Source organism: Phocoena sinus, chromosome 3 (assembly GCF_008692025.1).
Source record: "Phocoena sinus isolate mPhoSin1 chromosome 3, mPhoSin1.pri, whole genome shotgun sequence".
NCBI lineage: Eukaryota > Metazoa > Chordata > Mammalia > Artiodactyla > Phocoenidae > Phocoena > Phocoena sinus.
The window spans coordinates 170105249-170128051 of NC_045765.1; the positions used below are offsets into that span (position 1 = coordinate 170105249).

Genomic DNA, 22803 nt, shown 5'->3' on the forward strand with positions numbered 1-22803 from the left:
GGGGGTGAGTGTGCAGTCCCCTGCCAGGCACTGGGCCCAGGTGGTGGGTTCTCATCTCACTCCCATTTCCACAAAACGCGGCAGAATGCTGGTCCCACCCAAACAGGCACACACAGAGCCACCCACAGTGGCTGCTTCTCAGAGCCACAGAGCTTACAGGAGAGAAGCAGATTTTTGTCAAAATCGACTGATCAAGATGCAAAAATGGGGACTGCATGATCTGCGTAATTACAAATCTCATCCCACACCTAGAAATGAAAGGCGATCAAAACAAGTCCACTGGCCCATTTAGTCTACGTATTGATTAGTTTTGTTTCTGAGACACTATCTAATTGAAAACAATTTTGTGTGGGTGTAATATTTTTCCAGTAGCCTTGAACCTACAAAAACACCCTAAGACCTCAAATCCAAGCCCTGAGACCAAGAGGCTGGAACCTACCTCCACGATCAATGTCTCGTTGGTTGGCCCAGGGGAGGTTAAGCTCTCGGGCTCCCTGTAGGACCGTCTGTAGTTGAAGGCAGTTCCTGAAAACTTGTACTGGCCGGGCCAGTCCACTGTCCAGTGTCCATTCAGGTAGTATTTTTTGAGTGCATTTCGCACAGAAATGTAGGAGGTAGATACATTCATTTCATAGATGCGAATACTCCGGGCTCCAGAAGGAATGATGACCATCTGGTAATACTCTAGGGCAAAGGAGACAGGAAGGGGGAGGATGTGATGCTTCACTCAGTACTGCCAAGGCAAATCCCTAAGCACCTGCTGTTCTCCATAACCAAACCCTGAGAATCAGAATTTGGAAACTGGAGATCTGTTTTGGCAATCCAGTTGCATGAGTCCTATAAATGAGTTTTTTATTTTTTTAATTGGAGCAGAGCTATTGTAATATTCACTGTGTCTAAAAACCACTTGAATTCAAATACCCTAGCAACCACTTCCAATCAAAACAGAAGGTTTGAGAAGCAAAGCAGGCAAGGAGTCTGTGTAGGGATCTCAGGACTCTGTCTGCTGTTTGCACTACACCTCCCATCCTTCCCACCAGGTGGTTCCTTTCGCCCTTTGATCAGCCAGGCAGGCAGCTCCGGTGGGTGGACTCACGGTTGGCACGGTGCTGCTTGGCATAGAGGCCCTTGTGCGTTGTGCAGCTGGAGTTATTTCCCCGGCACACACCGCAGGAGTCTTCCACAGCATCGGATCCCAGCACATTGTCACACCCCACTCTCTGTGGGACCGACGAGGTCACGTGTCATTCATGAAAGACAAGACAACAGGGGCAAAGTCACAAACCTTTTCCCGTCGAGTTGAAAGTTTCACCAACACGGGAGAGTTAACAAATATTTATTGGATACCCAGTATGTGCACTGCGAGACTGTCAACTACGCTTCCATCCAAAGTAGGAGACCTTCACATGGCAAACATACCCTGTCCTCTTTGGCGTTTTTACACGACTGTCCTACACTGAGCCCAGAATCAAACCTATCGGGTTGTCATGCTGGAGACGTGGGTAAATTTCAGACCGATATAAAGCACGTAGCCCAAATGACAAGCAATGTGGCCTCACGAATTTCCACTGGAATTCGCCTTGTGCTTTTTTGAATCGCCTTGTGCTTTTTTGAATCGCCTTGTGCAGAGGCAAAGAAGGAACACAGGCCACAGGGCGATTATTCCCAGCAGTAAATTATGTAAAAGGCACATTTGGCTACTGTCTAGAATTTTAGCAGCTGTTTATATATTCTGTGATGCTTGCCAATTTTCCATTTCCTAGCAAAGAATATAGGCTAGCTATGTAAAAAATCCATTCAGAAATGATGGATGAACTATAGTCCACAATCCCTTGTTTGAAATCCTAGGGCCAGATGCATTTCAGAACTCAAGAGTTTTTTGGGTTGTGGGAAGGTAATTAACACACATATGATGTGAGAGTCCCTGCAGGGCTCCGGACAGCAACGATGTTTCTAAAATGCGCACATCTCTATAGTGAGCGGGATAAACATAACTGAAGATAGTCGTATCAATTCAAGACAGTTTTGCCACCAAATAAATTCAGGTCTGCTTATATTTTACAGTCAAATAAACTTTCCATTTCACACATCTTTGGATTTCAGAATTACAAATAAAGGATTGTGATACTGTATCATTAAGAATACATAAAAACAATGACATATTTAACAAATCAACTGATAATTAGACACAATGGGTGGACAGTTGAGCATTTTAAGGCTGAAAGAGATCCGAACAGAATCATTTAGTCTAATCTTCATGCATTCAAACGATTACACTGAGGGTCTGAGGGGATGATTCAACTTTACTGTGGTCACACCTTAAAGAAAATCAGACCTGGAACCACAAGGTCTTTGGACTCCACTGAATACGAATATTGAGTAACTTCTTCACTGAAAAGCCCATTATTTACATGCAGTGTATCTGACCATTGCATGTAACACCCTCCCTTTGTTTATAATAAAATTCTTCCTACATCTCACTTCTGTGCCTGGTAACAAGCTCAGAACGTTGCGTTCACTTAGCCGCCTATCTTTCCCAGCCTGTGCCCTGAGTCCCTCTCCAACAGAAGTGAGGTTGCCGATTTCCCGAGAACCCCTCGACAGCAGTGAAGCGGCCCCTGTCTCTGTGCTGTCCCTGCCTTCATTTACTCTGGTGCTACTGCCGTCTGATTGGGCGATTCTACGCGTCCCCAGTCCCAGTGCCTTCCACAGGGACATGTGGATAAAAACCCCAAGTCCTCGTCCCCACAGCAAATGGCCCTTTGCAAGCTTCTCCCCTTCACTCACCTCCTCAGCATCCCCCAGCTCCTGCCTGCCTCTGGGTACTCTGACCCCTGAACTGGTTCCTACCATCCCATGATTTCCTGTATCTCTGTGTTCCCCTCCCTGCTTCCCCAACACCCCTCTTCCCTTTCCCTTCCCTGAGGAACCCTACAAATCTCTTAGGTCCACATCTAAGAGAGAATCAGCTCCACCCTTCCCCCCCGCCATGCTCTCTGCACACGCCTCCATTGCCACAAGCCACTGCCTGTCTCCATAGATGTTCATCTGGCTTTCTCTCCCTCTGGGCTGTGATTTGGAGGGGAGGGGTGTGTTTTAAATGTCTGGTCTCTCTAGCCCCTTACAGGATGCCTGGCATAAAGCAGACTGTTGGGAGATGTTTGTTGAATGAATGAATGATCATTATTACCTCACATATCCCATCTATACAAACATTACGGCTATCCTCCGAGCATGGAGTCCCATCTTTGACTTTATTTGACAAAGAAAAGAAGAAATCAAATCCTTCTGCGATACAGTAGAGTTTGCATAAGTCCTGATCTTAAAAAGAAATACACACACAAACACAAATAAGAAAGATACTTAAGCTCTGATCATTTTTTTGCTCTAAATTTTAGATAGACTATTTTTTTTCTTTTTTGCCCATAAAATAACTCCCACACAATAATACATTGCAAAGACATTTTTATAAATTGCCTCTTCAGGCTTGGTTTTTCCCCTTGAATTTTTTAAAATATTTTTTAAAGCTTCACTATTATTTTTTTTCGACTGTGTCCTTTATCGGTCCTTGCTCCGTACACAGTGGTTGGCACATAGTAGGCATTCAATAAACATTTGTTGACTTGAACTACATTACTGTTCACTTATTTTACTAGTATAGTTAATTACTCTTTCTAGAAATGCAAAAAGTCACTACTATTTTGTAGCAATACACAAAGTTCTTACAAATAAAGTGTAATAAAATATTCAAAATAATCACAAAATTTCTTAATAGCTAATGCATTTACTAAAATACATAATATTTCTAAACTGATAAAGAGAATAACTTTTGGATGAAATCTCCAGAGAACATTGTTTTTTAAATAAATATAATGGATTGTCAAAAAACACTGATACATGGAGAATATAGGTCTCATTATATACTACAGATTGGCAGATCAAGTTCATATACTCCCTCGGTAATCCATTTCAAGGATTTATGACTTATATGGCTAACATGAACTTTTGTAGGAACTTTTTTTTTTCCCCTTTGTTCTCTTCTTGGTAAAGAAGAGAACAGTTGATAATAAAAAATTATCTGCCTTAGGAGTTTTCACAGGCCCGAGACTCATGCACAAGTATCTTCTTTATAGTGCAGGATAAGAAACCCAACTGAATAATTCTAAGAATCAAATTTAATATGTGTTTCCATGATTAACGAATTTATTTACTGCAGACTAGCAAAGCCAGAAATAGCACACAGATTTTTTTGAGCCCAATTTCGAAGTTCTTTCTACTATTTTCTCCTGTGCCTTTGTTTCTCACTGGCTTAATTTTTCTTAACTTAATTTTAGGAGTAAAAACCCAACAAAAAAAGCTTTGTTTGAAACTGCTTACATTTTCCTTCCAGAATTTGCTGATTCCATAAAACTCTCACCATGATAACATTATATATATTGGGATGGTAAAAGTTAAGTGCCAGATGAGATGGCTCAACTTACGTATTTCTCGAGTGTTTCTTGGATAACACAGTACTCTCATTTTCAAAGAATGAGTTGCTTAGGTGTTCTTTGAATTTATCTTCAAATTATGCTACTTGAGCTACTGAGTTCAAGTTACTATGATCAGAAGGCCAACACATATTTCTCTTCAACTGGAGAGTACAGTCTTATATATGGTACAAATAAACTTCCTGGTTTATAAGTTGTAGATCGAGACTTTCCAGATATGTAGTATATTATCTGATTTTCCAAAAGACGTGAATTTGCTTTCATTCTCTGGCAATGACGAGTGTTCAATGGGTGACATACTCAACACCATATCACCATCAACTACCATGATTTGTATTAAAAAAGAATTGATTCATTACCAATAAATCGTCTACTTTGAGTGCTTTATCGCTTCTTTAAAGATTTCATGGTCTTTTGCACATGCTCTCTATCTTGTTTGCTTTTATTCTGAGCCCACAGCTGGTCAAGTTTAGATAAGATACCAGTGACCTTCAGGCGGACAGAATCAAACCAGCAACAGGGAAAGAACCTGTGACGTTGCCCTAACAGCAATTTAGGTCTATCTGGATGCACGCTATCGATCACATAGTTCTTTAAAGAGTAAAGAAGCCCGAGGCTGCCACCAGAAAGTGGGATTTGAGATTTACCTTCTACGTGGGTGTACGGCTTCCACTTGTAGTACCATCCTCGGAACCGTTTGCTATTGTACTCGGCGCACTGCAGGGCACGGAAGTCGACACTGTTATGGGGACATTTCTGACTGTTGCAAAGCTTCAGAGTTCGCGTGGATCCCGCACAAAACTTCCCTCCATTCGATGGTCTGGAATGTATAGCGTCCAGTTAGAAACCTTGCCTTTGAATAGCTACTCACCCCTCCCTTGAAATGAGGCTTATTAGGGAGATGGAGCAGATAATGTTAAAGATTTAACATAGGAAACTGGTGACCATTAAGTAAAGATACTTACCGTCACCAGTTAAAAGAAGTGCATTCCTAAGAAGGCACTGGCATTTTCTTACATATTAATGATATGGGTAGTATTTTCCTTTTCTAGTGAGTCTGCAAATAATTGCAACATGGGTAGAACAGGTTAGAATATGGGAAGTGAGTTTGCACGTATTTTCTCATCTCCCTGTAGGGGGCAGGGTGAGCATCGTTGTTCTCCGAATTCCATAAAGGAGGGGATGACTACAGGAGGGCAGCTGGGAAAAAGCAGAACTGAGACTGAAATTCAACTACTTTGCTGTCCAGATGGCAACTTCTTTCCCCTACCAGCCTCCTTGCGACAAGGCGAGGACACCGCATGGGGACAGAACAAGCACTTGTCTTCCACTGGTTGGAAGAGACAGCAAACACCCCTCTCACCCCTTAGAATTCACGTGGACACACCAGCACGAGAGCACCCTGTCGATGAAGGGGACCAATCAGGTCTCATGCGTTAAAGACAGGACTGAAATAAATCATTTTACTTAGTCTTAACATAAGTTAAACACATATAGGTGCAAAAGGAGAACTGAAAGACCCCTTCATTCCACTGCATTGGTGACTGCTTTGAACATTCTCATCGTCTACAGAAGACACACTGAGACCACATGTTGTGAAGGGAAATATATTTGATGAAAAACCAAGACTTTGGTTTTCTCACATGAAAAGATTGTTCTTACTGATTCTTATCTATTGATTTGGGTTCTCTATACTTATGATTTATCTCCTTATTTTAGGCAGAACCTTGGTATTTCATGTAAGCATGGTTAAAATCCAGTTCTTGAATATCACTGTTGGCTCCGTTACTTTTGCTGTGGTCAGGTAGTTATAAGCACCTTAAATTATACCACAGAGACATTGTTGTACAATAAATGCTTGAGTAAAAGGGCTTTCTGACTTAGCGTTCTTTTACAGTAATATGGGGAGTACAGAATTACTTTCACTGAGCTTATGTCTACATGCTGTTTGGAAAGTTCGTAGCAGAGAGATGGGTGTTGATGAGGAGGGAGGTCCAGTGCGCTCACCTGGGGTTGGTGCAGAGCCGGTCCCTGTGAGACACACCTCCTCCGCAGGTCCTGGAACAAGGAGACCAGGGAGACCAGTCTGACCAGTGGCCGTGGGTGGGCTTGGGGCCTTCGTCACCATATTTCACACACTGCCCTCCGCGGCACCACTGAAAATTAAAAACAAAACAAAACAGTGATATGACTTGTGGGTAGTACATCACTACTGCAATGCTGAACCGAGGGGAGTTTGGTCACATAGGCAGACATCAGTATCCCTACCCTCAGGTAGCACATAATAAAAATACATTTAATGCAGCTTCTTTTCTTCTTTCCAGACCTAGCCTTGTTCTATAAATCCACATAAAGGGAAGGTACGGAGCAAAATCATTTTCAAACTTCTGTCTGAGCTGCTGGAACCTAACACGTGTAGTGAAGTTGTGTTGCAGGAACACTCAGTCCAATTGTTCACCTCTCAGGTGTAGGAGCTCTAACGTTTCCTGGAAACAATGTGCTCTTCACTTCTCACTGTCGGAACAGACTGACTGTCAGGTAGAAAAATCCAGTTGGAGGTTCCATGTGGCTCAACACCTTGTCATTTCTGGCCGGTGCTCTGTGCTTTTGCTCCAAAGCACCTGGGCTGGGAGCCATGTCAGAGGTCACACAGCTTTCTAAGGAGACGAAATAACCCACACAGGGCTCCTCCTGTCCCTACAAGGCTGGAGATGTTATCAGCTCCCTTTTCTCCAGAGAAGCGTTCATAGATGTTAATTCTGCTAAAATCTACATGGTTTCTTCACTTCCACCACATGCAAAAACTACACAAGATCTAGCGTGCATTCAATGGTGTTGGTTTTCCCACTGATGGACCCATTCACTGGGCACAATTGACATTCTGCCAGCAAAGCGTTGTGTAGGAGTCTATAAAAATAATAGTTTCAGAAGAGCAAATCCAACCTGTCAATGTCGATATGATTGCTGAACTGTTTATGGTTCCTTGCAGTACTTGGTGTCTACTGGATGAACTCTACTGGAGCTGCACAAAGTGCTGGGTTTTAAAGTCACTTGGATAATTCCTCTGTTGTGGTCATAGTTAAGCCAATAACTTGACTTAAAGCCTAAATGGAACCTATTTAGGTTAGATTGTTTCATTTTGCTTGGGATGTTTATGAATTACTTTAATAAAATTTGGTCTAGTTTTGTTTTAAAATTACAGAAAATGTTTAAGTTTTTTTTAAATTTAGAGTTTATCCTTTTATTTTTTAATGTAAGTAATTATATATAGACTGGCATTTCCTTTTCTTTCATAAATGAACCCATATTATCCACATCTTTTTCCATCCTGCTTTTTCATTTAACAATATGTTCTGTAGTTCATTCCACAGAAGAAGATAGACACATCCCTCTTTCCTCTGTTGCAGTTACAAAACGCTCCATTAGGTATATTTCCAACCAGTTCCCTTCTGATGGACATTTGCATCATTTCCAGGCTTTTGCTTTGATAATTATTGCTGCAATTAACAGTCTTACAAATGCATTTTTTTTTGTTTTTGCCAGAGTATCCTTTTTTTAATTGAAGTATAGTTGATTTACAATGTTATGTTAGTTTCAGGTGTACAGCAAAGTGATTCAATTATACTTATATATATATATATATATATATATATATCCATTTTTTTCAGATTATTTTCCCTTATAGGTTATTAAGAAATATTGAGTGTAGTTTCATGTGTTATACAGTAGGTCCCTATTGGTTATCTATTTTGCATCCAGTAGTGTGTATATGTTAATCCTAAACTCCTAATTTACACCCCTCTTTCCCTTTGTTAACCATAGTTTGTTTTCTATGTCTGTGGGTCTATTTATGTTTTGTGTATAAGTAAGTTCATCTGTATCATTTTTTTAGATTCCACATATAAGTTATATCATATGATATTCATCTTTCTCTGGTTTACTGCACTTGTATGATAATCTCTAGGTCCATTCACATTGCTGCAAATGGCATTATTTCATTCTCTTTTCATGGCTGAGTAGTATTCCATTGTATACATGTGCCACATCTTTACCCATTCATCTCTCGATGGACATTTCGGTGGCTTCCATGTCCTGGCTACTGTGAATAGTGCTGCTATGAACATTGGGGTGCATGTATCTTTTCAAATTATGGTTTTCTCCGGATATATGCCCAGGAGTATCCTTAAGTGACTATCCTTAAAAATTATTTAAGAAAACTTTTTGAGATTCTGAGGAGAAAGCACTACATCTTCTCCCAAGGAGGTTGGGGGGAATGCCTAGGTGCACGTAGACACACAAACACGGACATACATACATACAATTTGGGTCTAATTTCATACAGGTCACAGACCTGTGGAGCCAGTCAGTGGGGTGGTCGGGGGTAAGACCCTTGTGTGAAATGGACACATAAAATGGACACATACTGAAGCACCAGTTGTATTTCTAAGAACAATCCCATGTTTATCACAAGTTTACATTTTACCAATGGAGAGTGTGGCTTATGAAAGAGGCTTTATCTTGGACAGTGTGATGTCATGATAAGGCTCACACCCTGTTGTGGTACTGTTCAAGGGATCCACTGTTACACTTAAACCCCGTACAGACAGGGCAGCAGCATAATGAGGCACAAGAACGTACACCGTTCTTGAGGTGAAAATGAGCCCCGCATATCACTTCAACCAGGTGTGTGACCTGGGGCACTGACTCAGGTGCCCTGAGCCTGTCCGTCCTCCTGTGAACATCAGGGATGAGGGAAACCACCAGACTGGCTTGTTCCAAAGACCCAATGCAATGACACAGGCCAAGTGCCTCGGACCATTTGCAACGTAATCACAAAGTGAGAGATGGTTTAATTTTCTACTAGGGATCATTAAAGAACCGGAATCTGCTTCAGCATGCATACAGGCTGTGGTCCTGACTCCGGTTCTGGATTTCTCATGGCATGAGAGCAGAGAAACCGAGTGTCTTTTTCCTGGAAGGGTTCTTTGGTGTACAGTGGGGGGCTGCCCTAGGCTCACCGTCCAGGGTGCCTGTGACAATTCAATGTACATAACGTTCTCGGTACAGCGCTTGCCACTGAAAGATGCACTGACCACTCAGGTTCACCAGCATGCATACCCATGCAGAGCCTCAGCATTGGTAGCTGATGGAGGAAAACAGGTTCCCATCTAGGAGAAAGATGCACAGAAGCAGTACAGTTGTTGTCAGTTATCTACAGCCCATCCATTGTTCTGGAATATTCCAAAGTACTGAGATACTGACTTTTGGTAATGCATGCTTCTCAACCAATAAACCTCATGGACACTTGTGGACCAGTGATACAGGATGACACAACTAACACGAAAGGGGGCTTTTACAAGAACTTCTGATGCTTGTCCCAGCATGGCCACTGGGCAGCCATTCACTCCTGGGCAGAACACTCACTGCTGTGTAATTTGTAGGCATCCAGTCCAGCTTAATGTGCTTTAATTCTTTTCAATATGAAGAAACACCAGGAAAAAAATATTTTAAAATACCAATGAAAACCAATTTAATTGCTTTTAAGGTAAATAGAACGTAACAAGAATATATGGGTGGCATCACAGCTGTAACTTCATCCAAGGAAAATAGTAGATTTTAAAGAAAGTAGGACACCTGGAGAGCCACACCATACCGGTGTGAACCATCACCAAGGCAACAATGGAAGGGCTGCCAATCTTTCCATAAATAGGCATAATTTGGCAAACTATCAGATTTGCAAAACTTGGTCAGTTTTAATCAGTTATGTACAAAGAATCGTGATCACCTGCAGTTAACGTTCAGGTAAATTCCCTGGTATCCCGTGACGGTTGGTATTTCCACATTGCAGTACCTAAGCAAATCTATTTTCCCTTTCAAGAAACTGAAAGCATTTTAATTAGACGTTTTTGTTATGGATTAATTTACTGCTGCTTACACCCCTAGAAGGATTTAAATATCAGTCTCACCCTGGGAAAGTCTGAAAATAAAGCATATTAACATGTGTAGGATGGATGGTCGCTGGGTGCTATTCTTAAGCAAATTTACTTCATTTCTCTTCATTTCCTCACTCAGCTTTGCAATAATTCAACCCAAGAGCATTATGTTAGCACTGTGTCCTAATACTTTAAATCCTTTCTCTTTGTATTCACATTTAAACATGTTTATGGTGTGATAGGCTTACTTCGGACTTCAAACATCCTGGATCAATGATATTTAGGCATAGATTTCTATTTTGTACTCATTAGCATCACGAAAACGTTCAGATACATATGGACGAAAATGGTTACAGTGACAATTTGGTTCCAATATATTTCTATCTTTATCAGTAGTCTTTTATATTCTGAAAAAAATACAATCACAGTTTAAGTCAAAAGGGTTAAAAGATTACTCTTGACTGTTAAGATAATTTATTTTTAAGTGGTAATGACAGAATTGTCATTGCCCCCCAGTTAGTAATAAACTTGCTGTCTTATGAATTTCTTCTTTTCCCCACTAGAGCACCTCTCTCATTTTCACAGAGCAACAATAGGTCAGAAGGATCTATTCCACAGTCTTCAAGCTGATGCTTTGAGGCTTTAACAGAACTGCTGAATGCTGGTTCTTTATTTGATTAAAAGGTGGTCAAGAGTTTAACGTTTTCCTTCATTAAACAGATTCAGCCATCACCTGTTGCCTGACATTTATGTCTATTTATTCCAGGCAGCTCATCAATTATATGATTGGAAAAGTATGAAGGGGAGTCCTCTTCATAGAATTAATATAAATGAAACACAATCTTTTGACATGGGTATAGATATGGACATATATACCAGAAGGATGGGCTTAAAAAATACCAAGGCAAGCAGAGGAAAGATGCATGGTTGAAAGACTGACATTTGAATATGACGTATGTACCTAAGATTAGCTTCTTACCCTGTCACGCCCACAAGTTGTGCCTTCTGCCGCTGGCATAAATTTAGTCTCACATTTCCTCCCAATCCGGTGGCACCACAGGGCTTTACAGATATCCTAAAGGAGAAAAAAAAGGTCATTAGTATTACAAATGATCCATACAACTCTGAAAAATATCACTGAAAAAATTAAGGGAAAAACAACTGATATAAATTGAAAGCTGACATCTACTTAGGAGTAGGTGCATATGATAGAGTGAGGATCTAGAAGACTCATGTTCTAGACTTGCTTCAACTTAATTCTATCCCTGAAGCTCTATTTATTTATATTTATTCATCATACATTTAACAAAATTACACTTTCTAAATTAAAAAGTAAAATATGCTTAATCCAGGCACTGAAGAAAACTGTGAAATATTAAAATTAAAAAACCCAGTAAAACCTAACATTTTATAATTCATTCTCCATCCTACCTTTCACTAACTTCTCCTTGTCCATTCCTCTATTCAGCTATCCATTCATCCACACACCCACTCATCCACCATCCCCAAATCTTCAATGAAGTCCTAGAATATGCCAGTTATCTTACTAGGCAGGAGGTTCCATAAGAAATATGACCAGACCTACCCTCTCAAGAATGGTCTTAGCGGGATAGATTAGCTGTAAATCACTGTGTGGTGCACATGGGAAGAGGTGCCCCTACAAGGGGAAGAACACAGTGCAGGGTGGGCTTGCCAGGAGAAAAGCGCTTGGCCTGGAGGACCCAGGGAAGAAGTCAGAGAAGATGGACATCTGAGCCAACTATTGAGCTCAAGGACGGCACATTCAAGGGAAAAGGAATGAAGGGTTCGTGCAAAGGAAGATGAGAAAGAAGAAAGACATGTGCAGAGGAAGGAAAGCTCACATGGCTGCTTTGTCAATAAAATAAAACAAGATCTGAGATTTATACACAATAAAGGCCTCTCCAAGTATAAGGAATTATTTTGACTTCTATATCCTTTTGAGCCCAAAGGAACATCTTAGTGAAGGGCAGTCAGCAGTGGGACTCATGAAATGATGGGACCTTCAGGAATGCTGGTGGTAGCTTCAACTGCACATGACGGAAACATTTCTTAAATTATCTGCACAACTGTTCTGAACATTTGAACACGTGCTACACTATTTCCCAAGTCATTTAATAGCTGCATCTACTGGGGTTTTTGTGTTACAAAGAAAATGCAACACAGCAAAACTTCCACCTAATATTGCTTGAAAGATGGCATTTCACGGCACTTGTGCCTTTATTTTCTGTTTCAGTGATGCTAGAGATGTGCTCACAGGAGACCTTCTGCATTGTGTGAGTGAACTCTTGAAGGGTTTCTCTTTTAATAATCCATATTAATTTTACCTTCATAAAACGAATTCTCAAATCTCCTTTATAAATGTACTTGTTATATATTTAAAAGTTAAGGAATTTGTTAAAGGCACTGCCTTATATTTTTTTCCACTTGTATCTCTCTCACTAATAAGACAGCTTTTCAGAGCATGGACTGTGAAGAAGCAAACTCTCAATGTTTTAATTTTGATATCAACTAATTGCTTTTATTTCAAGGTATTCATAGTAACCTCTTAAGATTACAATCACTGTACCACTAAACTTCATTTTCTTGGGAGTCCTCCAGAATCATTAAGTGCTACTGGGGCAAATGTGTCACGCTGGTGGTTAGTGCTTTCCTGGCTCTCATGACATCAATTAGCATGCTGTGCTGGGAACCTCTCTTCTTGCCCAGAACGGTGGTTAGAGATCAGAGTCATAAGAGGACCACAAGGCATCCATAAAAGCAGGGGCCTGGGCATCTGTAAGTCTCCAAAGAGACAACTGGGAAGCTCTGTTTGCTTCCCGGGATGACATCGTGACAGAAACCAGGATATAAATAAAGTTCCCTTGAAACCTGAACTTGTGGACTCCGGCTTAATATCTGGGTGGAAATATGGTGGATCAAAGCCAGAATCCAGACAGTGGTGCAGGGTAGGCATACCTGCCCGTGAGTGCTGGTTCAGAGACCTACTGATTTAGGTGGCTGGGTGTGCACACACACAAACAGATGAACACACGGATGGATGAGTGAATGATAAGTGAATGGTGGATGTGACAGAGATACCTGCTCCTGTTGTTGGGTCAGCGGGGGATGGACACAGTGTTCCAGGGGAGGGTCTGGGCTTCCGAGAAGGTAAGTCTGTCTGGTGTGAATTGGGCATGGCCAACCTGGGCAGGCAGAGTCCCGGTATCCTCCCTGAATGCAACCACCCATCGACTTGTCCTGGGGACTGAATGAAGCGTCATAGGTAGGTAATGTGCCCAACTCAGGGCCTGGCACCTAACAGGCACCAAACTCATGTCAGTGTCCTTTCTCACTTCAAAGGTGTGAGGAGATGTGAGCTCAATCCCAGTCCCCAGCCTGGGTTCATGGCTGTGGCCTGAGGGAACCAGTGGTACTAAGTCTGGAGGCAGTTTCAGGGATGATGCAAGATGATAAAATAAATGGTGTTTTAAAACGCTAAATTATTTTTATGTATTTGTCACCAATACCTGGAACAGTGTTTAGTACCTGGCTGGCTTTCAATAAATGCTTTCTGAGTTGAACATCTGTTAGTTTGTTTCTATGGAAACCTTGGACAGAATGAGAAGGAACATTTTTAGTGTAAAATGAAATGAATAGTGATCAGTGAATTGTGATCATAAAAGCTTCTAAGATGACTTAAGAGGGTGACATTATGATATGAAAACACTGCACCTAGACTGCTATTCAAAGGATTTTCATAATATTCTTACATTGTAGTCTGGGGGAACATTTTTCAGAATAAAGAAATATGGATGGAAGATACTATTGAAGGCAATAGTTTTTAAGTTTTCTAAGTAAGAAGCTCTCAAGTATAGGATACTGGTGACAGCTCACCACTAAAGCATGTGACTGTAACTCAGTCTGTGCCCAGCTTATGCCATCTGTGTATTTCAGCCTCATTCTGGAAGCTGCTCAATTCCCAATTCCAGGCCTCCAGGCAGAAATAAATCAGAGTTACAAGAGCCTTGAAATATATAATTCATGTTACTGTGTTCCAACATGTCAAAAAGGATTTGAGACCTTGGTGCCCTATAGATGTAACTGCTGGTCATTTAATAAAAATGTGACATTCCATTCTGGAAAACAAATAAAAATTCTAGTACCTCAAACAATGTTTATTTTATTATATAAACAACCAAAAAACTATTACTTCCTCTCAGTTTTATCACACTTTGATCTAACTGCTAACTTCTGGACATAATGTACAATGGTTGTATTAAATTCTGCTTTATGGTTGTAGGTCATTACATTCTTTTTTTTTTTTTTTTTTTTTTTTTTTTGCCGTACGCGGGCCTCTCACTGCTGTGGCCTCTCCTGTTGCGCAGCACAGGCTCCGGATGCGCAGGCTCAGCGGCCATGGCTCACGGACCTAGCCGCTCCGCGGCATGTGGGATCTTCCCAGACCGGGGCACGAACCCATGTCCCCTGCATCGGCAGGCAGACTCTCAACCACTGCGCCACCAGGGAAGCCCTCATTACATTCTTAATAAAACTTCAGGGTCCTCTTGGAACAATGACCCTATTAAATCATGGTTCTAGGGCCAAGAAGTTGGAATGCAATACCTGCTGGATTGGAGGGTGGGTTCCCAATTTACCAACAGTACCCAGGACACTAAGGTGATCAAATTTCAAAGTAATTCCGGCAACTTGCATCTCAGACTGCAGGGTCAGGCCACCAAGCAATGTTGACGAAGCAGAATAGGAACTTGATAATGACGCAATGTTTAAAATAACTAATACTTGACTTAACAAGAAGAAAGTTGAGAACCACATACAGAGTTCACGCTTGCTTTTATCTTTGCTGTTAAGGAATACTGTACTCTCTTTAATGAAGACTCTCTCACTTGCTAGTCCTTCCCATAATTTAAGAGCTACGTTCACAATGACTTATTTTGATAATACTGACTTAGTTAAGTTTAACATCGCAACCTAATACCCCAAATAAAACAAAGATTTTCAGATGACTGTGTTGGATTTATTGTGGCATTTCCATACTGTGAATAGAATGCCACCAGATTAGTTTTCTCAAACTGTCAGTATCAGACTTTCCAAAAATACAAACTAAAAATGCATATACAAATGATGTTACAATAGGATATATAATTTATTGTAATTATTTGTTTTTCAAGCAGTGGTGTGCTTTTATCACTAATTTTGATTATCAACAAGTCATCAGTGGACAGAGAAAGCCATGGCCATATATGTGTGTGGATTTATAAACAAGTATGTAAACACCCACACATATACACCAAATACACATCTATTTATCCAAAAGAAGAATGCATATGCATTCACGTTATCTCTTAACTTTCCAAACTAAATGGCACATGGTACTTAAAAAAGGTTCAACCCTTTCTAAAACATCATCCATCCATCTATCACCCTTCCCAGCAAAGTCTTACTGAATGGGCCATAAGTGCCAAGTACTGGTTGAGGCATTGGGTAGTTTCCTTGTTATTTATTATTTTATAGTCTTCAGTCAGGAAAGGGAATAAGCTCACAATATTGACTTTAATGGGTATTTTTCAAAAGGTATTTTCTCTACTGTTCATGGTGAAGTAACTGGTACCACACTTACTTTTCTACATGCAAAAACTATAAAACTGGACAAAATGTATTGGTCAGTTGTTTCAGACTCTTGTAACAAGCAACACAGTACATGGTCCTCAAGAGAAGGGAATTTGTAAGGTGGGCATCAACTTTGCCCAGCTCTCTCTCTGGGAACACTTTGCTGACCATGGTGCAAAGACATGGTTCCCATGAAGACAACAGCAGTCTCACTGAATGGAGGGTGCATAGATCAGAGTTGGGGCTGCAGAAGTAGCTAGAATTTGTGGGAATGGGACTAGAAAGGAGAAAGCTGCATTGAGTAGGGAGCACCAGAGGTCTCCATGAGGATTTCCTGCAGGTCCTTATCTGGTGGGTGAATGGTTGATGCACAGGATGAGACTCCAAGTGGCCTGGAAGAGGGCAACAGCTTTAGGCTGAAAGCTGATAAGGGCTAGAAGACAGAGATGCACAATGCTAGGAGACAGCAGTGTTCTGGCCACATAAAGTGGAGAGACTTCAGTAAGCATCCCAGGCGTCCATGTCTCATGAGTAAGAACCACAAACTAGAGTACAGGCCATGCTCTAGGGCTAAGGAAAAACCATAAATGATGAGCCCTAAGGAAGAGTAAAACAAACCTCAGGGGATCAAAAGGATTCACCTATTATAATAACATAATATAAATACATGCAACATAAAATAACAATATGTTACAATATATAATTGTAGCATATGTAATATGTTATAAATATATTTAAAAAATGGACATAATAAGTGAAAAAATGGGACATTCCCTAAAAAAAATGTAGACTATAAAAAAAGAACCAAATAGTAATTCTGGAACTGAAACTTAAAATAACCCAAATGCATAGCTTGCTGAATTGTCTAAACAAATGATTAGAAATGTTAGAAGAAATATACAAATGATCACAAACACTTTATCAGAAACAGCTGAGTCCAGATGAAAATGTAATTATATCTTTAAAGTGTCTAAAGGAAAAAAAAAGAATAAACTATTTAGAATTCTGTACTCAGAAAAAGTGTTCTTCAAAACTGAGGGTGAGTTAATGACATTTTCAGATAGAGAAAACCTGACGTTCTTTGTGGTCACAGATTGTGTTACAAGAAATGTTAAAGGAAGTTTCTCATCCCCTAAGGAAATGATATAATTTGAAACTGATCTATAAGAAAGCATAAATAATAAATGGCAAACATGTGGGTAAATATAAAAGATGACCCTATTTTATTTTAAAGCAACCCATTATTTTAAAACAAAAATTTTAATATTGTGTTGTGTGGTTTACAGCATGCATAGAAATAAAATACATGATGACAATAGTACATACTGTGAAAGAGGGATACATGGACCTATTTGTCGTAAGGATCCTCCTGCATTTTGCATAAAGTGATATGATGCTAATTCTATGTAGGTTGTAAATTAAAGATGCAGCTGTAATCTCTAGAGTAACCACTAAAAATACAAGAAAATATAGCTAAAAAGCAAATTGATGCAAACATAGAATTTTTAAAAGCATGTTTAATCCAAAAGAAAACAAACGAAAAGGAAGAGAACAACAGGAAACAAATAGCAAAATGGTAGACTTAAATCCACTATGTCAATAATTACATTAAATATAAATGGATTAAACATCCCAGTGGAAGGCTATAGATTGTTCAACTGGATAGAAAAGCAATGCCAAACTAAAGGATGCTATGACAGACATATTTTATATAAAAACACAGAGAAATGGAAAGTAAAAGGGTGGGGAAAGATATCATGCAAAGAGTATTCCTAAATAAGCTGATGTGGCTATATTAACATAAGATGAAGTACAATTCAAGGGAAAGTAACATTATCAACAATAAAATAAAGTTATTGTATATTAATGAGAGAGTCAGGAAGACATAAAATTCCTAAATGTGTATGCACCTAAATACCCAGCTTCAAAATATACAAAGCAAAAACTAATAGAACTAATGGGAGAAATAGAAATATACATAATCTTTGTTAGAGACTTTAACACTCATATCTATTAAATTATTAAATTGTTACATAAAAAGTACCAAATATTGCAGAGGATATAGAAGCTATAAACAATATTATCAGACAAATTAACAAACTAGATATATCTAGAACTCTATACCTGACCACTGCAGAATTCACAGTTCTTTCAAGTGGCCATAAATGTTCACCAGGGTAGACCAAATGCTGAGCTATGAAATATGTTTCAATAAATTTCAAAAGTATGCTTATAGGGTATATTCTCTGATAAAACTGAACAAAATTAGAAATCAAAATTAATAAGCTGTCTAGAAAATCACCAATTATTTGGTAGTTAAATAATATACTCCTAAATAATGCATGGGTTAAAGAAGAAATCACCACTTAAATTAGAAAATATTTCATAGCTAATAATATTAAAGATTCAACATCTAAAAATGTTCAGGATATATGTTAATAATGCTGCTAAGAAAAAGAAATTACTAGCTTTAATTATATTTAAATGGTTATATTAGAAAAGAAGACATTTTTAAGTAAGTGATCCAAGTTTATCCCATAAACAGCAAGGAAAAGAAAGTCACATTAAGCCTTAGTATGTTATAAAGACAAAACAGACATTAATGAAATAGAAAAGAACCCAACAAATATTTCCATTAAAAATTAATAAAGATAAATACTGATGCTTTGAAAGGACTATTCATCTGATAAACTTCTAGTTAGATTGACCAAGAAAAAGAGATAAAGAAACACATGTTATCATTATTAGGAATGGAAGAAGAAATGTCACTATAGACCTTTCAGTCATTCAAGGGATAAATGAGAATATTACAAACAAATTTTGGTAACCCACCCCCCCAAAAAAAAACAGGTAAAACAAACAAAAAAAATCATTGGAAAAGGACTCTTTCTGTGTCATTTTTTGATGTTTAATTTTTTTTCCAATGAATCTGATCAGTCTAGCTAGGAATTTCTTCTGCATAACCCTACATGTGTTAGTGTAGTTGAATTAGTGATTACAAAAACCTTCCCACAGATAGGATTCACTGGTAAGTTCTAATAAAACTTTAAGGAAGAAACAATAGCAATTTTATTACAAGCTCTTCAAGAAAGCAAAGGAGTAGGGAGCACTTTCAAATCATTTTTTGAGGGCAGCATAACCCTGATATAAATTCTTGAATGGTAATTTTAAGAAAAAAATTTTCTAAATTACACTATTCAAGAACACAGATATAGGGCTTACTGGTAGACACAGTGGCTGAGAATCTGCCTGCCAATGCAGGGGACACGGGTTCGAGCCCTGGTCTGGGAAGATCCCACATGCCGCGGAGCAACTGGGCCCATGAGCCACAACTGCTGAGCCTGCGCGTCTGGAGCCTGTGCTCCACAACTAGAGAGGTTGCGACAGTGAGAGGCCCACGCACCGCGATGAAGAGTGGTCCTCGCTTGCCACAACTAGAAAAAGCCCTCGCACAGAAACGGAGACCCAACACAGCCAAAAATAAATAAATTAATAAATAAATTAATTAATTAAAAAAAGAACACAGATATAAAAATCCTGAACAAAATATTCTCAAATCAAATCAACAAAATATAAAAATGAATAATAGATTATGACCAAGTAAAGCTATCCTAGGAATATAGGTTGGTTTAACATTCAAAAATCAATGAAAAATAATTTTAAACCCATCAGTACAATTCACTACATTAACAGAATAAAGGAGAAAAATACATTTATATCAATAGATGCAGAAAAAAAAAAGTATTATAAAAGTCAGCATAAGTTTGTGATAAAATCTCTTACCAATATAGGACCAGGAGGGAACTTTTTCAACTTGATAATAGGTAACTATGTAAAACTGAAAGCATCATATTTAATGGCAAAATGTGAAACTTTACTTGGCAATTATGAAGTTCCAGAATAAGTAATGTGAAAGTACAGTGACAGAAATCAGAACAATGGTTGCTTACTGGGGTGGGAAGGGGATTGAATGGAAAGGGGCAAAAGGGAATATTCTAGATTTATGCTGGTAACATGGGGGAATACATTTGTTAAAACCCAATTGTATACCTATAAGAAATACATTTCCCTGCAGGTAAATATTTCCTCAGTAATAAAAAACCTGCTGCATTTAACTTCTTATTTCCTGTATTTTCCAAACGGCACTAGTTTACCACGGAGGATACTCCATGGTCACAGCAAAATAATGTGAAAACCAGCAGTATGATGTAGAACATTACAGCTTTGAAAGAAAAATTTTATGCTCCTTTTCCTTAGCAAACAGGAGAGTGACACGCAAAAAATTCTCAGGGATTTCACATATTCTGCCAATGAAAAAGCAACATTGGGAATATATGCTGATGCTGACTGGTTTATTATTCTTGTTCCCAGCTGAGATTACCTAGCTGAGGAGATAAGAATCCAGTTCTGGCACATGGCTGTAATTGACTTTTGGGGGGAGATCTACTTTAGTTTAGAAGAAAGAAGATTATCACATTAGATTGAAATTGGGAATATTCTCAGTGCATTCTGAAATGTTGGAGGTTTCTGGAAGACTATATATTTTTGTCTATTTTCCTCTTGATTTCCTTATAAACTAGAATAAAAGAAACCTCAAAAATAGTTAATTTCATTTAATTTATGGGTAGCTTTCCTAGTGGTTTAATAGGGCAAGCTGTGAAATCTCGATTTTCCCTTGTTTAGCGAGAGCACATGTCTCTGTGTTATATGAGGAATTTATATGAGGAAACCAGTCTTCTGGTGTTCCTGGGGTCAATGGAGTTCTATGAAAGACTTCTCTAGAAACACTTAATTTGAGGAATTTAATAATCAGAAGTCCGAGATAGGCTACTTCTTTCTAGTAAATTTTGTCTATTTCTGAGGGAGGTAAGGGGGGGTGGGGGGACGTTGTTTCTTAAATACCATTGAAAGGAATGCAGTGTATTAATTTGCCATCTTACACCAACCAAGCATTCTTGCTGAGCTCCCACATGATAAATCAGGAAGAAAGAACTGACCCAACAGGCCAAGTCAGTACTTGAGAGGAAACTGATCCCCACAACAGTATCCACTGTCATTTTCTTTGCCAGTACAACATGTGTTTCCTGTTATATAGGACCAGCCCTAACATACAGGATTTGACATTTGGTAGGTACCCAATAAACGCAGAATACATCAATGTCAGCTTCACTGAATAAAATGGTTTTATGAAGAATTCTACATTGAACATCTGCCAACAGTCACTTGCCTTTTTAAAATCCAGCATGCAGAGCTTGGCTTTCTCTCCAAATTGCCACTTGCACTGTGTGTTTGCATCGTATAACTCTCCCGGCAGCTTCTCAGGATACTTGTATTCCTTCACAGGCTTTGGCTGATCTGCAAGGCATGTAGCTTGGGCAGTGCTAAAACAAAGAGGAACTGCTGGTGATGCCGGAAATTACCAAAGATGTAACTTCAATCACGTAATTCAATGATTGAATTACATGTAATTACACGTAATTCAATCATGCCTTTCTTTTCTCATGCAATTTTACCACATGTCTTGTATAAAGAAGAGGGGACATTTTTCTCCTGAGGTCCAATATAACATTTATCTTAATTCTCTTAAAAGATAGAGGCCACATTTCTGAAATTGTTCATAATATGTTTCACCTTTTCCAGGGAGGCAATTTGTTCTTCATCAGATTTCTGAAACCTATCATGGGGAGAGTGAAATGGGATAATACAACCAGATGTTTGATGTGAGGAGCTTCTATAACAGACACCTTAAAAAGTACACTTCTTGCCAGGAACAATAAAAAGATGAAATGGGCACTGTAAACAGCAAAACACAATCAGCCAATTTCAAAGGCTGGAATTTTCTTTCTTTCTTCCGTCCTTCCTTCCTTTCCTGCACAATAGCTTCCAGCTTCCACATGGAGCATTGCAATGATTTCCACCAGAAATGCTCTATACACAGGCTGATTTCTGACTAGATTCCAAAGTCAAGAAGAAAATTAATTCTCCTTAAGTTCCCTAGAAGATGGGCTAAAGGCCAACTAAAGATTTCTTCCTCTACTAATAGGGTATCCTCTTCCCTACCAGAGACAGGCTTTGGTATAAATTTTGCATTTGGAGGGAGGGGAAACAAGTGTTTGCAAATAGCAACTAAATATTATTTATAAATTTCAATAAGCAAAAACTAAAAACAAACAAAAACAAAACACCTCTGTAATCACAATAAACTTAACAACAGTAGATCTGCCTAAGCATCCCCAGACTTTTCTTTGTGTGGTTGTCCACCTTGATCGGAATCTTTCTGGCCCCAGTCTCCAGGACCCAGGTCCCAGATTCTATTGCCTTGAAGCCCACTGATGCATGTGTGCCCTTAATTAATATCCACATACATAAAACATGAGGAAGGGCACCAGTCACTGTGGACAGGACATTAAACATACATGCAAGGAGGTCACAAGCCTTTTAATAGATCAAATCAAAGGCTAGGAAAGTGCTAAGAACAGTGACTTGCTCACTGTGAGTGTTGAATAGATGATCTTTCTATTACTGCTACAATGATCATGATGTAAGGGTCTATAAGTAGAGAAAAATGAATAAAAGCATAACTAACACTCCATGACAGGAGTGATTTGGCAACTTTGGAATTCCATAGCACCTCTCTCTAATGATCTCAAATGATTCCTATATACTAGTTAGATGTTCCCCATTATCTCCCTAAAGTTACATCAGGGTTGGCAATACTATTCCCATTGCATAGAAAGGAAACTAGGAAAAGT

At 39.2% G+C, this 22803-nt stretch overlaps 1 protein-coding gene across 1 annotated transcript in view; it reads right to left on the bottom strand.

Annotated features, from left to right (window-relative positions):
* ADAMTS16 (ADAM metallopeptidase with thrombospondin type 1 motif 16) overlaps window positions 1–22803 on the bottom strand; it is a 156121-nt gene that overhangs the window by 70735 nt on the left and 62583 nt on the right. Inside the window, exons 10-16 of the mRNA XM_032626580.1 lie at window positions 21279–21432; window positions 11403–11498; window positions 6498–6646; window positions 5138–5310; window positions 3191–3321; window positions 1097–1220; window positions 440–684 (exon numbers count right to left, since the gene is read on the bottom strand). Of these exons, the coding sequence (XP_032482471.1) occupies window positions 440–684; window positions 1097–1220; window positions 3191–3321; window positions 5138–5310; window positions 6498–6646; window positions 11403–11498; window positions 21279–21432 (1072 nt within the window). The remainder of the gene's footprint in view (window positions 1–439; window positions 685–1096; window positions 1221–3190; window positions 3322–5137; window positions 5311–6497; window positions 6647–11402; window positions 11499–21278; window positions 21433–22803) is intronic.